The sequence below is a fragment of the Bos mutus genome, chromosome 22 (genome assembly GCF_027580195.1).
Source record: "Bos mutus isolate GX-2022 chromosome 22, NWIPB_WYAK_1.1, whole genome shotgun sequence".
NCBI classification, from domain to species: Eukaryota; Metazoa; Chordata; class Mammalia; order Artiodactyla; family Bovidae; genus Bos; species Bos mutus.
The window spans coordinates 2,038,705-2,054,051 of NC_091638.1; the positions used below are offsets into that span (position 1 = coordinate 2,038,705).

At 38.8% G+C, this 15,347-nt stretch overlaps 1 protein-coding gene across 10 annotated transcripts in view; it reads right to left on the reverse strand.

Annotated features, from left to right (window-relative positions):
• The window catches only part of SLC4A7 (solute carrier family 4 member 7), a 124,186-nt gene that overhangs the window by 40,578 nt on the left and 68,261 nt on the right, over positions 1 to 15,347 (reverse strand). For all 10 annotated transcript variants that reach the window (XM_070359783.1, XM_070359781.1, XM_070359782.1 and 7 more), the window contains 6 exons: positions 14,336 to 14,451; positions 12,300 to 12,457; positions 10,526 to 10,613; positions 9,037 to 9,183; positions 5,196 to 5,302; positions 2,838 to 3,012 (listed from right to left, as the gene is read on the reverse strand). In XM_070359783.1, the coding sequence (XP_070215884.1) occupies positions 2,838 to 3,012; positions 5,196 to 5,302; positions 9,037 to 9,183; positions 10,526 to 10,613; positions 12,300 to 12,457; positions 14,336 to 14,451 (791 nt within the window). The remainder of the gene's footprint in view (positions 1 to 2,837; positions 3,013 to 5,195; positions 5,303 to 9,036; positions 9,184 to 10,525; positions 10,614 to 12,299; positions 12,458 to 14,335; positions 14,452 to 15,347) is intronic.

Consider the following 15,347-nt stretch of genomic DNA (forward strand, 5'->3'; position numbering starts at 1 on the left):
TTCACCACCAATGTCACACCCTAACTGATTAGGTCATGAGTTGGGAAAATGTGTAGACTCTGCCACTACAGGGAGGTGGGGGCTGAAAGAAAACAGTTTCCATTCACAAACATTAAGGTCAACTGGAATACATGACCAGGAAAAGGGAAAGCCTAGCATTAGGAAAGCAAAGAGAAGGCACTTGTGAGAGACAGCCCTCCTGGACCTGGAGGCAGCAAGCAGCGAGCAGAGATCAGGGCTCCAGGGGACCAGATCTGAGGAAGCAGACCGCCTCCTGCGAGCCGTGAGCTGCTGAACCACGGCCACATCTCAAACTCGCCCAGCCCAACTTTCCTCATCTTTGAATGTGGGTGATGAAAGTCAGGAGAGCTTAATGAAGCAGTGTTTCTGAAAACACCAGCAGGAACACAGTCTGGCATCTGGGATGCACTCAACAAATGGTAGCAGCTCTCAACATCAGTACTAACAGCGTGTCAGAATCAAACTCACAGCAGAAACAGTTATGTCGCAAATGAGACATTCAACTCTTAGTATAAAAACAGGATCAAACCCACATACAGACTTCACTTTTGGCAAAATGAAGAAGAGTTCATGTTAACAATATATTTATGAGTTGTATGAGATAAATGTGTTTTCTTGCCCACAGACAAAAAAGACTGTCCTAGAAGACACTGATAAGCTGTTATAAAAATCCTTGGTTCAATTACAGTATGCATATTTAGAGCTCAAACCAAAGGGAAAAAATGTCTAAACATCACCCAGAAATAGAAAGCAGGGAAACAGAAACAAGGAGATGGCAGATAAAGAATGCTAATGGCTGGGGGGTGGGGTGGGTTGGGGGTGTGGAGAGGCCGAGGGGCACAGACAGAATGAACTCCCCCCACGAGTGCTGTGTGGAAAAAGCAGACTCTGCCAGGTGGAGACCTTTCTTACCCTTCCCCTCACTGCCACATTCACTAGTTCCTATACCCAGATCTACTTTTTCCCCAGTTTTAAACCATTTCTATCTTCACTGCCAAACCGAAGCCCATTTTTCCCTAGAGAAATCACAGCCCCACTCTGCTGCCTCCCCCAGCCCACATTCAGTCTCCATGCCACCCAGCAGAAGCCCGCCTTCGGCACCCCCTCAGCCCCTCCACTGCAGGGCGCGGGGCAGCCCCTGCTGGTGTCGCTGCTTTCTCTACCTCTGATTTGGTCTCTGCAAAGTTATACCGTCCAGATTTCTCATTCAAAGCTCAGGCTGTGCCCATGTCTAATCTGCTGGGCCACTTTCTCCTCACTCCCCTCCTTCTTCTGATCCACAAATGGGGATAACTTCCCACTTCTCCTCTCCCTTTAAAGTGCTAACTTCATCTATCTCAGCTTCCCACTCTGTATTTCTTTCCTACCACTCTAGAAACTCTGGATCTACACTTCCTAACGTCTCCACTTTTACCTGAAACTCCAATAAAGCACCTGAAAAGAAACACATCGTCTCCGTATCAGGTCCCTCCACAATCCTTCTGACTTCTCTGCTTCTATAGGTCTTCCTTCCTCTCACTGGTGTGCCGCCCAGCACACCACGACACAGGAACTGCATGTACACTGTCTCATCTTCCTCTCACTTAGGCCCCAGAGGACAGAAGACACATGCCCGTGTCTTACCCGTGTCCATGCTCCTCCAACGTCTAGAGTGCTACCACACACATGGGGTACTAAAGAGCAGGATGAGGTGGGGAGCCAGTGAGTGACAGTCCAAGGGGAAGAAGCAGCATCTCCGTGACGGTAACAGACAAGACACACGTCCTTGGGGACCGGCAGAAATACACATACAACTTGTGACAGCTGCTTTAAGCAGCTTACTAAATATATATATATCTGGTATAATAATAGAAAAGAATAATGTAAATGAGTCTACATAACCAAAAGGAAACTGAGTTGAAAGGAAATTTCAGTTGTCAGGTTTACCTCATGTTCAGCTTATGAAACACTTGAATTAAGCAATTATTACTACTTTAGGTTTGGTTGGTTTTTACAAAGCCTAAGATCTATAAAAGATAAACTTTCTCCAAGGAGTAAATATCATTAAACAAAATACACTTAGGAATCACAAACTGTCTCACTTAAATGCCATTAAAATGTATATAAACAGCAACAAGAAACACTTTCTCAGTTTCACACAGCAGGTGCGGCTCTGTAATCACAGCCCCAGTATGGTATTATCCAGAACAAAACATAAAAGCTTTCATTCTAGTCATGTCAATATACAGATGTAGTTTTCAGTTATACTTTCCAGTTAACACTTTTGACAACTTTCACACAAGTTTAGTAACAGCAAAATTAAACACCGCTTCAAAATCCACCATTGTCCATAATTATGCTCCCTTCTTCCCAATGGTCTGCCTGGTGGACCCACCAGGGCAGACGAGTTACTGGTAATCACATGGCTCTAACTAGTCCTATGATGCCCTGAAAGTCACAGAGCACCCACCCCCTGCCCCCAGTGAATTCTCCCACCCACGACCCACCGGGACGAGTTCAGTTCATCTGAACACCCCCACCCACTCTCCCCCCACCAAGACAATACAAGCCTTTTACTCAATTGATAAAACCATTCATCCAGCAAGCCATGAAAAACTTTTCTTTTTTTTTTTTTTACTCAACTGTGCATCTTCTCCTGTTCAAATGGCTTCCCCATGCTTTCCACAGCAATTAACCTTTGGGGGAAGTCTGCTTTGGGACGGGTTAATCATGCTGTGGGTAGATTCTTCAAATAAAAGTGGGAAGAGGGAGACAAATGCACAGACACTTGCCTCTGAGGAGCTAAGAGCCTGGCCGCTACCAATCTTTGTACTCACTATTCTGCCTTCTGTAGCTTCTCCAAGCAGCCCTCCAAAAGTGATTACAGGAGACATACAGGCACAGTATAGGAAAAGAACCGAGGCCAGGCACTGCAGACTTAATGCATCCTTGAAGTCACTCAAGAAAAAAGGTGCTTTCCTTTTGATGTCAAGTATCAAACCACCAAAAAGCCTAAATAGGTGAGATGAAACTCGTCAAACTGTACACTAGAGGATTCTGGCTGTTCACACTAAAACTATGGGCTACATAAAACTGCTGGTGCCTAGCATTTGTCAATAAAAATTAATATCCTATTTAAATAATGGTACAAATTTTAGAAGACACACTCATTTAATCTAGTCCACTGACAGCAGAAAGGTAGATCTCACTAAATTAAAGGAGACACAAACATCTATATCTTACAGACTATATACTGAAAAGACTACAGGCAAACGACTTATATAAGTAAATACAATATCAAACACAAATGTGCAAGGAAACGTACAATAAAAATAAATAAAACCTAACAGCCCATTTATGAAAATGTGTGTAAGCAATGCTATTAATCATTATCTACATTATAAATCTTAAAGGCAAGTGTGAGAAATATCAGGAATGCAATTATAATATAAATCATAAGTCCCCAAATGCCCTTTAGTAAGTACCTGTGCTTAGGTTCACTCAGTAGTGAATTAAATAATTTTACTTTTAAAATTAATACTCCAAACACATAAATATTTGGTCTAGAAAAAAGTCTAAAAACTATTTCAGTGTGTGTAATTTACTGTATATGTAGTCAAACCAGTGTGTATATTAATAAAACAAAGATGTTTAAATTAGTAAATTTAAATCTATATTTGTACATCAGATCCTTCTCATTTCAATGTTTCTTCAATCAGACTTTTGGATACACCTGATCTGAAAGCACTCCACTACAAAACAAGCTCTGTGAGGAGCAGGGACCTTGTCTTATTCACTGCTATTCTATCCAGGGTTTAGAATACTGCCTGGGAAGCAGCAGATACTCAGTAAATACTGGTGACAAACCAGTAATTCAAAAAGATTGTGTGACTTATAAAATACATAATCATTTAAATCCCTACTGCAGAAAAATATACCAAAAAAGTTAATATTATGCTTTCAAATGCTTGAGATCAGCATCCTCAACCTTACTGGCACCGGACCAGTTTCATGGAAGACACTTTTTCCACAGACTGGGAGGATGTGAGGGGCGGGGGGCAGCTGTTAACCCGCCGCTCCCCCGGCTCTGAGGCCTGGGCCCTCATGGGCCATGGACCAGGGCCAGCGCTGGGGACTCTCGCTCTAGAGGTTTCAAACTTTACCATTCTAGTTGTTTCCAAAGTTAATACTGAAATAAACCTAAACATACACTGACAGCTGGAAGAAGTTATCCTATAAATACGACAGCAATGGGACTAAAAAATCTACAAAGGAAAGGGTGCCAACTTGTAATAAAAATGGTGCCAATGATAATCTAATGAAACTACATCATCACGTCAAAAATTTATATGAGAGTCTCAGGTAACATGATCAGTAGGGGCCTGACTATGTACTTGTTAGTGACTAACCCTACCTCAGTTTGAAGAAGTAACAATACTAATAACTCAAATGAGCACCTTTTGCATGGGGGCAGAGGTTTACTCTAGTATATTCAGAGACTACTACTATTTAAGATCCAAGATCTTTAGCTCATAGGGAGCACCAATGGGCAAACACTATCACTATCCACATGCTTTCTTCTAGACTATGGCAATACCATGGTATTTTTCTATCTCTACAAAAAATTCTAAGACAATGTTTGTACCTGGCAATATTTCTATTTTTTTATCCCAAGAATTAACTTCTGCAACAATTTTTCTAACTAGGTTTCCAGAGATTATATGCTTGTCTGCCTGATTTTACATCATCTCATGGTATGCTGCTCACGGAAGAGTTTTACGTCTCTGCACACACGACACAATGGCTGCGATTTCTCTCTGTTCCCATCGTTCTGACTTTCTATGAGAATGGCAATAGGGCGCCATGCTTTCTCAAGAAATCTTCTGTACAGCCAATTAAATTAACCTACTACAGAACTACAGCATTCTTAACATATGCTGCATAATGTTTCTGTTTTAAATTAAATCCTAGTATACAGAACCCAATATATTCTAGTAAACTATTTTTAAATGCATAGTAATTATCCTTAACATTATATACCTATGAAAACAATACACTTTTTTTTAAAATATGGAAAAATACTAGACAAACTTAGTTTCCAAACACTTGGAAAGCAAAAGCATGTCTCTGCCTTGTCCATCACATCAGTCTCTACCCCCGAGAGACGCCCGCACGGAAGCAGCGTCTGTACCCACCGTCCAGTCCTCTGGAGCTCGGGCCCCGCGTGATGCGCTGCCTCCTTCGGGGCGTCGCCCGAGCTGGGGGCAGATCCATTGGGAAATACAGGAATCTTTCTCTTTTCCTGCATTTCACAAAAAAAGAAAAACAACAACACACACACCTTTCAGAATCCCGTTTTAAGGAAGCCAAAATAGCATCTTTGTTAAAGGGAACATGAGCTCTCCCATTGATTATATGTCTAACCAATACTCCTTGAAAAAAAAAAAATGCTTCCTAGTATCAACTTCCACTCTAAAGACACTGCACTTTGAAACAGAATCTAAAATTTGTCTCTGTTAATATTTCAAATTTAAACTGGCATTTTTCATTTTATAATCTAACATCAAATATACTATAGAACACTCACACACATCATTGAAAATTACTACTCAGCAACAGGGACATAAAAATCCAATAAAACATCTCTTCAACTAAAATTTTAAATCCTTATTCATGTTCACTAGTGAAAAAATATACTTTATACTTTACATTAAGAAAAAAAGTAAATGCCATTTTTTCTTATTAAATACTTCCCTTAAGATGTAAGTAGCATGAGTCATCAAATAAATTTTCATAAAAATGAATTCCCTACTATGTTTTATTACAAACTCAAGAGTACTATTCTCATGATAAAAGATACTCTCCTCCTCAGGGAGCAAGTTTTGCTACCTCCAAAGGTCAGAGGTTACTGGACCAAAAAAAAGTGGGTTGGGGGAGAGGTGAAGTGGGAATAGAGCAATAGAGGGACAGAGAGAAGGGAGACAGAGAGAGGAAAGAAGAGGGATGGGGAGAAAAAAAAACATGGGGTGGGGGTGTGTTCATCCCAGGGCCACCCCCAGATCAATCACAGCAGTGAACTCCCTGGGTCACATGTTCAGTATTTACAAAGTAGCACGACTTACCTATAATTCTAAAACTACCATTTGAAAATGTCAAGATTAAAACTAACTTATATCACAGTTCAAAGGGGAAAGAGGAAACAAAATTACTGAACTCCCACAAAACAAATCTAATGAAAATACTGTACGTCACAATTGATGCGATACAGCAAAAGCATCACTCAAGAAAACAAAGCAGCTCTTACATTAAGAAAAATGAAAGGACAAAAATAAATGTATTAAGCATTTAATTCACCAAATGTGAAAAAAAAGTCTTTCCTGAAGGAAAGTGAAAGGAATAAAACAGCTAAATGCAGAAGCTGAGTTACAAAACACAATATACTTTTTTAAAAAGGAGAACTGAAATAAATATTAAAAGTTGCTCTATTAGAACAATATGATTAAATATCAGCTAATATACAACCAAAGATATGACAAGGGGGCAAAGTCACAAATTTTATTTATATACAAGATAAAAATATACAGTGAGAGGGGGAGAGACTACACAGCACAACCCTGGGCAACTAAATGAAAAACCTTGATAAAATGGGTACTATACTTAAAAAAAAAATTTCCCAAAATTGACACCAAAAATCAGGAAAATAGGTCATTTTCTAGGAAAATATAACTTACCAAAACTGATTCCAGAAAAAAGAGAATGCTTACACAAACCAATTTCCACAGAAGAAATAACAAGCTGTTGAAGTCTACCATATAAGAGTCAAGCTCAGGAAATTCTACTAAAAAATCTTGCAAACTTCTAGAATCAAAGTATTCTAAGCCACTTAAAGAGCACACAAAAAGGAAAACTTACAAATCTGTTTTTATGAAACAAGTTTAATGATGATACCAAAATGTAAAGACTGCACAAAAATTTATAGATCAATCTACTTACAAATGGAGATGGAAGCAACTTAAATAAAACATTAGACAAAGACTACAGACACTTCAAAGCCTAAGCTGGGTTATTCTAACAATGCAAGAGTGTCTTCAAATTAAAGAACCTATTAATATGATTTACCATAATAACTGGTAAGTAAAATTCATATGATCATCTCCAGAGATGCTAAAAAGCCCTTTGACAAAATTCAACATTCACTTATATTAAAAAATTCAATAAAACATAAATTAGGGTATTTTCTTAATATGATAAAATATGTATTTTGGCACCAATGACAGTAACTTAATGAGAGAAACACTAATGACTTTGACTACAATTATGAAAAAATTAAGAAAGGCCCTTTAAAGTCAACTACTATGTAAACCTATTAGAGATTTTAGTCAATACCCTTAGACAAGAGAAAACATGTTAAAGGTGTAAGAGTTAGAAAATGAATAGTATTATCTTTTATTGGAGACCACATGACTATACACAATAAAAGAATTGAGGAAGGCAGCAGGATACAAAAGAAATATACAATAACCAATAGCCTTCATACATATACATATATATAAAAGCAACAGGCAATATAATGGAACAAAGACCTCAATTATAATAGAAACAAAGATAAAAGACTTATGTACACACTCACCAAGAGGAGTGTACGGTGCCCATAAGGAGAATTTTATAACATTCCTTAAGGACACAAAAACTGACTTGAAAATAGTCAGGAGAACAACTGGGGAAAGATATACCATGTTCTTGAAAAGATTTCAACTTTCCCTCAGTTCATTTAGAAATTTAATTTCCATCACAATTTTTTAAAAATTACACTTTATTTCTGTAAACAGAAAGTTGATTTCAAAGCTAGTATGAAAATAAATATGCAAAGATGACCAAACAAATTCAGAAAAACAAGAGTAAGAGAGAGGTCAAGAATGAATGCAGATCTATCAGATATTAAAATATACCAAAAACTCTCAGAAATTAAAGTGTGTACGTGGTCCATGCCTAGACCAATCAATGGAAAAGAAATCCCAGAAACAGACCTGAATGAATATGGAAATTTAGTAAATGATAAATACAACATCACCAAAGAAACAGAAAAATGCTTAATTTTTTAATAAACTGGGACAAACAGACAACAATCTAGAAAAAAGATGAACTGTAGGCATTCTCTACATAGTACATCATGATAAATGCAAAAGGATCAATGAATAATTCAAATGTTAAAAAAAAGTTGGTGGAGGGTGATGAACAACAAATATTCAGGAATACTCAACTTCACTAATTACAGAAATACAAATTAAAATCACATTAAAATGCTTGATACAGTTAAGATAAGGATACATATAATACTGACAAATATCCAAAAGTCTGACAAGACACCATGCGGGTGAGGCTGTACGGAAATAGGCGTTCTCATTCATCACCAAAATGAGTCCAAAACAGTTCAACCCAAGAAGAGGAGATTCTGGCAACATTTGCTAAAACTGTCAGTAAATTCCCATGTAAGCCAGTAATCTTATTCCTGGGAATCTATCCTACAGACCCATCTGCCCAAGACCAAGATGGCAGGTGAACACTACGATGTGGTCTGTAACAGCAAAAGACTGAAGACAGCCTGCACCAGGACAGGACAGACTACAGTGCGTCCACACTGGAATACAACAGAGCCGTGCGGAGGAGGAGGAGGAGGAGGATTTTACGATTTCTTACCATCACACCTCCAGGAAATACCGTTACCTGAAAAAGGCAAGGTGCAGAACACTACATATAGGATGCTCACGTCTGGTAGGAGAGAGGAGAGAACAAGACTGCGTGTTCATACTTCCCTGTACTGAATAAAACGTGGAAGAATAACACGAAACGAATAGCAAATGATGACCGGCAAGACGTGGGGACGGGGCGGGATGGCAGAGACGACACGGTGGGGACAACTTCTCCAGGTGTAGCTCTTCACACAGTTTTGAGTTTTGAAAATGTATAAACTACTTGAAAAAGCTTAATGAAAAATTAAAAAAAGGAACTCAAAGAAGCATTGTGTAAGGTCCTCACCTGAGAGGGAACACTCTTCGGTGGCTCTATGCGTATGGAAGGGTCCCACTCTCCTGGAGGTAGGACAGTCACTTGATCTAAAAATTCATCAATTCCAGATAAGAGGTCATTTCTGTCTTTTGCTTTATAAGCTACATCATGAAAAATCTAAAGAAAATAAACACATTGAGTAAAACGATTTTAAAGTTGAAAGAAAATTCCATACATAGTAATCCACTTTCGATATCATAACTAAGTTTACATAAAGATAATTACCTAAACTCTTGACCCTACCTTCGATAACAACTTGAAAAAATAATTCACTATTAGTATTACCAGATAAATTAACAGTAAAAATCAAACAACAAAAGAAACTAATGACTTGCTAATACACAATAATTTTTAGAAAGAGGAAATTTTACTTGGGAAATAACATTTTAATGTCATTTATCCTAAAGGTATAATGAGGTATGATAACAATTTTACTTAAAATAATTAATTAATTTGATCCTTCCTATTGACTGGGTGCCTACTGTTTGGTAGGTACAATTCTTTTCTTTTTCTGTTGTTTATTTTTGGCTGGGCTGGGCCTTGACTGCTACATAGGCTTTTCTCTAGCTGTGCTAAGCAGAGGCTATTTCCTGTTTGCGGTGTGTGGGTTCCCACTGTGGAGGCTTCTCTTGCTGGGAGCACAGGCTCTAGAGTGTGCAGGCTTCTGCGGTTCGGGCACACAGGCTCAGCATGTACAGCTCCCAGCTCTAGAGCAATGCTCAGTCAGGAGTCGTAGCTTAGTTGCTCCAAAGCACGTGGGATCTTCCCGGACCAGGGACTGAACAAACCCATGTCTCCTGCATTGGTAGGCGGATTCTTTACCACTGAGCCACCAGGGAAGTTCTGGCAGGCACAACACAGATAAGTCAAAGTCCCTGCACTCAAGAACTCAGGGGCAATTACGTGAATACACTACTGCAGGTGGATAACAAAAAGTCCTGTATAGATGAAGCAGGGTGAAGGAAGGGAATCGGATGGGGGAGAACAGGGTGGCTGAGCAAGGTGTCTCAGAGGAGGAAGCGCTGCAGGAGGAATCTGACTGAGATGAGGGCGCAGCATGCAGGGAGTGGGGTGAAGGGTGGAGACAGTGCTCAGCGTCCAGAGGCCGCCACGAGTATCATATCCAAGGCGCAGAAAGGAAGTCCAAGTGGGCGGGGCAAACAGCAGAAAAAAGGAGCCAGTCAGAGCAGATCAGGTTCAAAAAGCACAGAGATGAGACTCTATTAAGGCAGCAGTGAAGAGCTTAAACAAATACACAACAGGGAGGCCACGGATACATCTACATTAAGGAGATGATTTATTCAAATCTGCGTATTACTGACAGCACAGAGGAAAATACTGTAAGAGAAAGACCCATAAAATACACTTTAAAATCACCAAAGAAGGTAAGAGAGTCTATAATTTAATATGCATTATATGCTTCACAATCAGTGTCCGCGTCCAGGGGCGTGTTCGTTACCTCATCCGTCATGAGGGTGGCTATTGATCTTCCAATTTCGTGATACTGTGGTGCCTTGCCTGCAGGCCCCAGCAACAGAAACAAAAACCTAAGGGAACATTAAAACGGAGAGATTTGAACATGAACAACAGACATAAGTCTAGGAATCATAAAGAAATCACACGAATGTAAACACAGAAACATTACTCAGACCTCCTTTTCATCCTCACATCCTAATGGCCGCAAAAAGGTTGGCAACTCTATTCAGACGAATCACAAAACTAAAAACGGCATTCATAATTAAGTTTTGCCAAGTTATTACTTTCCATCTTTCTTAGAGTAAAAAAGTACTTAAGGAATCAGTGTTTTACATTAAAGACGGTGCTTCCCATCTTCTATATCCTTTCGAATTTTGAGTAAACAACTTTTTCTGGTCTGTACTGATGAAAAGAAGTAAATAAGTAAATAAAGTGAATACCAATCCCATTTAAGTACTTACTTTGACTTAAGAAAATAGTTGAGTATTCATAAGAAATTCATGGTCCCTCAAACTACAATCTGGATAAAGACACTATAAGGGAAAATAAGGGACTAACCCTTTTGGAAGTAAAAGCATTTTATTTGCAACTCTTATCGTTTAACAGCCTCTTATTGTTTAACAACCTCTTACTGCCTATCCCATCTCCAGAGGATCTTCCTGACCCAGGAATCAAACAGGGGTCTCCCGCATTGCAGGCAGCTTTTTTTTTTTTTTTTTTTTTACCAACTGAGCTATTAGGGAAATCCAAAAAAAATTACTTAACTTCCTACTTAGGTATATTCTTATTAGCATACAGTAAAATATTAATATTCATACTTATCCAAACTGGGAGTATTCATCTTCCTGGTTTGTAAGAATTTAAACATGAATCTATGAATTACTTTTCTCATTTATCTCAGTACTGTACCATTAATGCAACTCAGGAAAGCTTATTAAAAAAACTAGCATGTACATTTCAATCAGGCTGCAATTAATTCTTCATATTTATTACTATAAAAATATATTCTTAATTATTCTCATTTGTAATTAAGTTCATATAATCAGTAGCTAACTGATCACACTTTGTATTAATAACACAACTTGCTAATTATTCTTAATGTATATTGAACAGAAGATTGGATCAGGTCAGAACAAAGCATTCTGCCTAATTCAGGGGCATTATTACATTTAATCAACCCTGAGGTACTGTTACCCTCATTTTACAAGGAAAGTTTAGAAAGCAGAAGCCTGGCTTTACCATCCCACAAAAAGCCGCAGGGCAAGGATTCAACTCCACCCTCTCTGACTTCAGTGCCTGCACAGAACATACTATGAACAGAACTTTATTATAAAAACATAAATGCAATGTATTTTTTAAAGGATGCTTTTTTTAAGTTCCAGAAAGAAAAGAAAGAAAAGTGAAGTCATTCAGTCGTGTCCGACTCTTTGCGACCCCATGGACTGTAGCCTACCAGGCTCCTCTGTCCATGGGATTTTCCAGGCAATAGTACTGGAGTGGACTGCCATTTCCTTCTCCAGGGGATCTTCCCAACCCAGGGATTGAACCTGGGTCTCCCTCATTGTAGACAGACGCTTTACATCTGAGCCACCAGGGAAGTCCAGAAAGAAAGAAAAATCTTTAATGCTCTAATAGTCAAGGCACTGGGGCAATGACGCCGTTAACCATAAAAAGGAGTTTTCATTACATAAAGCAACATGTTCCTCTAGATTTGGGACATTCTGGAAGAACGTTAACTGCAGTTAACCCTCCCTTACCTTGTAGGGACGGGGACCTCAGTTAGCCCTGAGAGAAGAACAGCGGGAGCCAGTCTCACAAACGCAATTATAGGTCTTTCTAAAAAATCCACCTCTCCCACCAGAACATTGGACGCCTCAGCTCCTGAAGGAATTTTTCTCATGAAATTCATATCAACCTATTGACAAATAAATAATAATTTAAAATAAAGTGTACATGGTACTAATCAGTCTAGAAGGAAACAGGAAAAAGATGCTTTAAGACTACTATTCGCTAATCAAAACTGGTGATCTAAAGGATGTGTAAGTGCCAAAATTCTCACAAGTACAAAGAATGAAGCTGATGAATACAAAAGGGCAACCAAAACAGTACTACCAAACAGTACTCCCAGCTGGATTACTGTCATGATCTTCACTACTGCAGAGATCTACATTACCGAACAAACTAGAGAGAAGTTTCAATGACTATATAGCACTATTCATTAAAAAACTATTGAAGACAAAAGCATAGTTCACGAACTAACAATGGTCCATGAAATTATACACAGTTCTAAAAATATTCATTTAGTCATTATCTACTGTTTAATCTTAGACATGAATTAGTTCCTTGGTATTTTATGTATTTTATAAATCCTTTTTATTTTAATGAACTATGGGCATTCCCCAGTATTTTCAGTAAGTGGGAAAAATCGTTTTTATTTTCATTTACAACTAAAGTAGTCATAATTGGCATACGTATATGGTAGTGCTGTATAACTGAATTAGGTTGTCTGTGTATAATTACAAAGAAAAGGTTATGGACATAATATCGAAGTACAGGAACTTCTTCGTGTGTATGCAGCTTCACACAAGTCACTGAACAACCACTACCAGGGCTTCTAGGAACACAAATCCAGCACTTACAGCGGGCCTCTTGAGTCCCACACCCAGTGTGCCACAACTGCAGTGCCAGGAGGCAGAGTCCTGCCCGACAGGGGGCAAGCGGGTGTGCACAGGGATGGACCAAGTGAGAGAAAGCACAGCTGTGACAGGAGCAACACAAAGGAACAGCACCCGCCACGTCTGGAGGAGATCTGTGATACAGACCACAGCAACCTGCTCACAGCAACTCCGCTGCTGAAAGCCTGACACTCATCTGAGATAACTGGAGCACCAGTTATAAAAACACGATCAGGTTCCAACAGAACAACAGTACAATGTCCCAAATGCAAGGCTTTTAATTTCAGAGCATGAAGCTCAGCAAAGCTATAACGCAAATCATCATTTAAGTGCCTTTTCTACAAAACGTGATCTATAGACTTCGCATCATAAAGGCTTAAAAATTGAATCTTACTTGAAATAATGGCATTTAATTAGAAGTCTGACTTTGTATCCTATAGTGAATACCATCCAACACCATCAAAAAAATTGCAATGGATATCAGATATTCAGAGGTAGTACTCATAAAGTATGCTTTAAATTCAACTGTAATTTGAACTTGCAGGTTTTTGCTTTGTTCTTTTGAAATAAGCTCTTTTTCACATTTCATTTAAACACTCACCTATAAAAATTAAAAATCACGGTTGAGACAGGTGAGTTTATTTTCAGTCCATGTCTTTACCTTCCCCTACCCATGGGGAGCACCGATGTTTCCCAGTTACATCCCAGAAAGCACTGACACCACAGGACAGTAATTCTGGGATCACATTACAGCCGAGAAAAGGCTGAATTGTTACTGCTGAAACATCACTCCCAGAATTATCTTTCCGGGAGTGGCAGCTCCACAACAAACGCCTGTAGTTCGTGATATCTATGCGTAGGTATAGATGAAAACACCGTATTATTCCCATATTCTTTTGTCAGAATTTCTAACACTAGTAAAATATAACATTCAAGTGCTATGAGACTGTTACCTTTTTTCACAATTTCTGATCTTAAATTAACATCACAAGCATCACATCAGGTTTACAAGCACCGGTTATTAAACATTATTATAATCTCTGTTAATACAGTCACACTGCTAGCAACTGCCTCAGTAAGCATGATTATGAAAATGTATAGTTCATAACAGAAATTACCTTGCTGAAGTCAACAGTACTATTTTCTCTGCTTCCTCCACTTCCATTACCTTTCATTTCTCCACTTTTACTATTGTCTAAGTTTCCAGGTGCAGACTGTGGAGAGGCCAAAATACCTGTATTTAAGAACAAACAAATTCCGAAGTAGTAAGAAGAAAATTCACTTTGCAACCTGAATTTGCTCATATCCTGAAAGTGATGGGTTTACTAAAAGCAAATGTGCTAGGTAAAAAAAAAAAAAGTGCCCAGTGTTAGTACCATACCAGCAAGAGTGGAATAACATTTTAAGCAATAATGAAGCTACACATGTTAACATTTAAAATAACATAATTTGCATTTACAAAAATGGTGGCCTTTTGCAAAAAGAAAAAAGTGAGAAGGTGGAAGACCTGGGTCTGATCACCACTATAAATACTTGGCACATCAACTGTCACTGTATCCTTAGACATGTGAACTGCAGAACTTAAAGATGCCTAACCACACTTACACACTTACATCAGTAACAATGTAACACTTCTGATAAACCCTAAATCAAAATGCAAGAGCTACGTCAATGAAATATACACTCATTTTGCCATAATCTTCATAATCAGAAGTTTCCTCATGAATTTTCATCTCTCTTGGGTAAAATTCAAGTGCTGTCTACTGCCATTATTCCTAAGGACTATGTTAAAACACAACAGCAATGTTTTACGATATAAATACAAAGAATGTGGATCTTATAAGGGAACAGATCTATGTTAAAATAAGTCCTCTTGGCTACTTTGTAGCTATGTGCGTGACCTTAAGCAACTCACTCAACCTCTAAGACACAGACAGTTCAATCTATAAAATGTGTTTGTTTGGATTAGAAATGATATGCTGCTGCTGCTGCTGCTAAGTCGCTTCAGTCGTGTCCGACTCTGTGCGGCCCCATAGACGGCAGCCCACCAGGCTTCCCCGCCCCTGGGATTCTCCAGGCAAGAACACTGGAGTGGGTTGCCATTTCCTTCTCCAATGATATACATTCTAT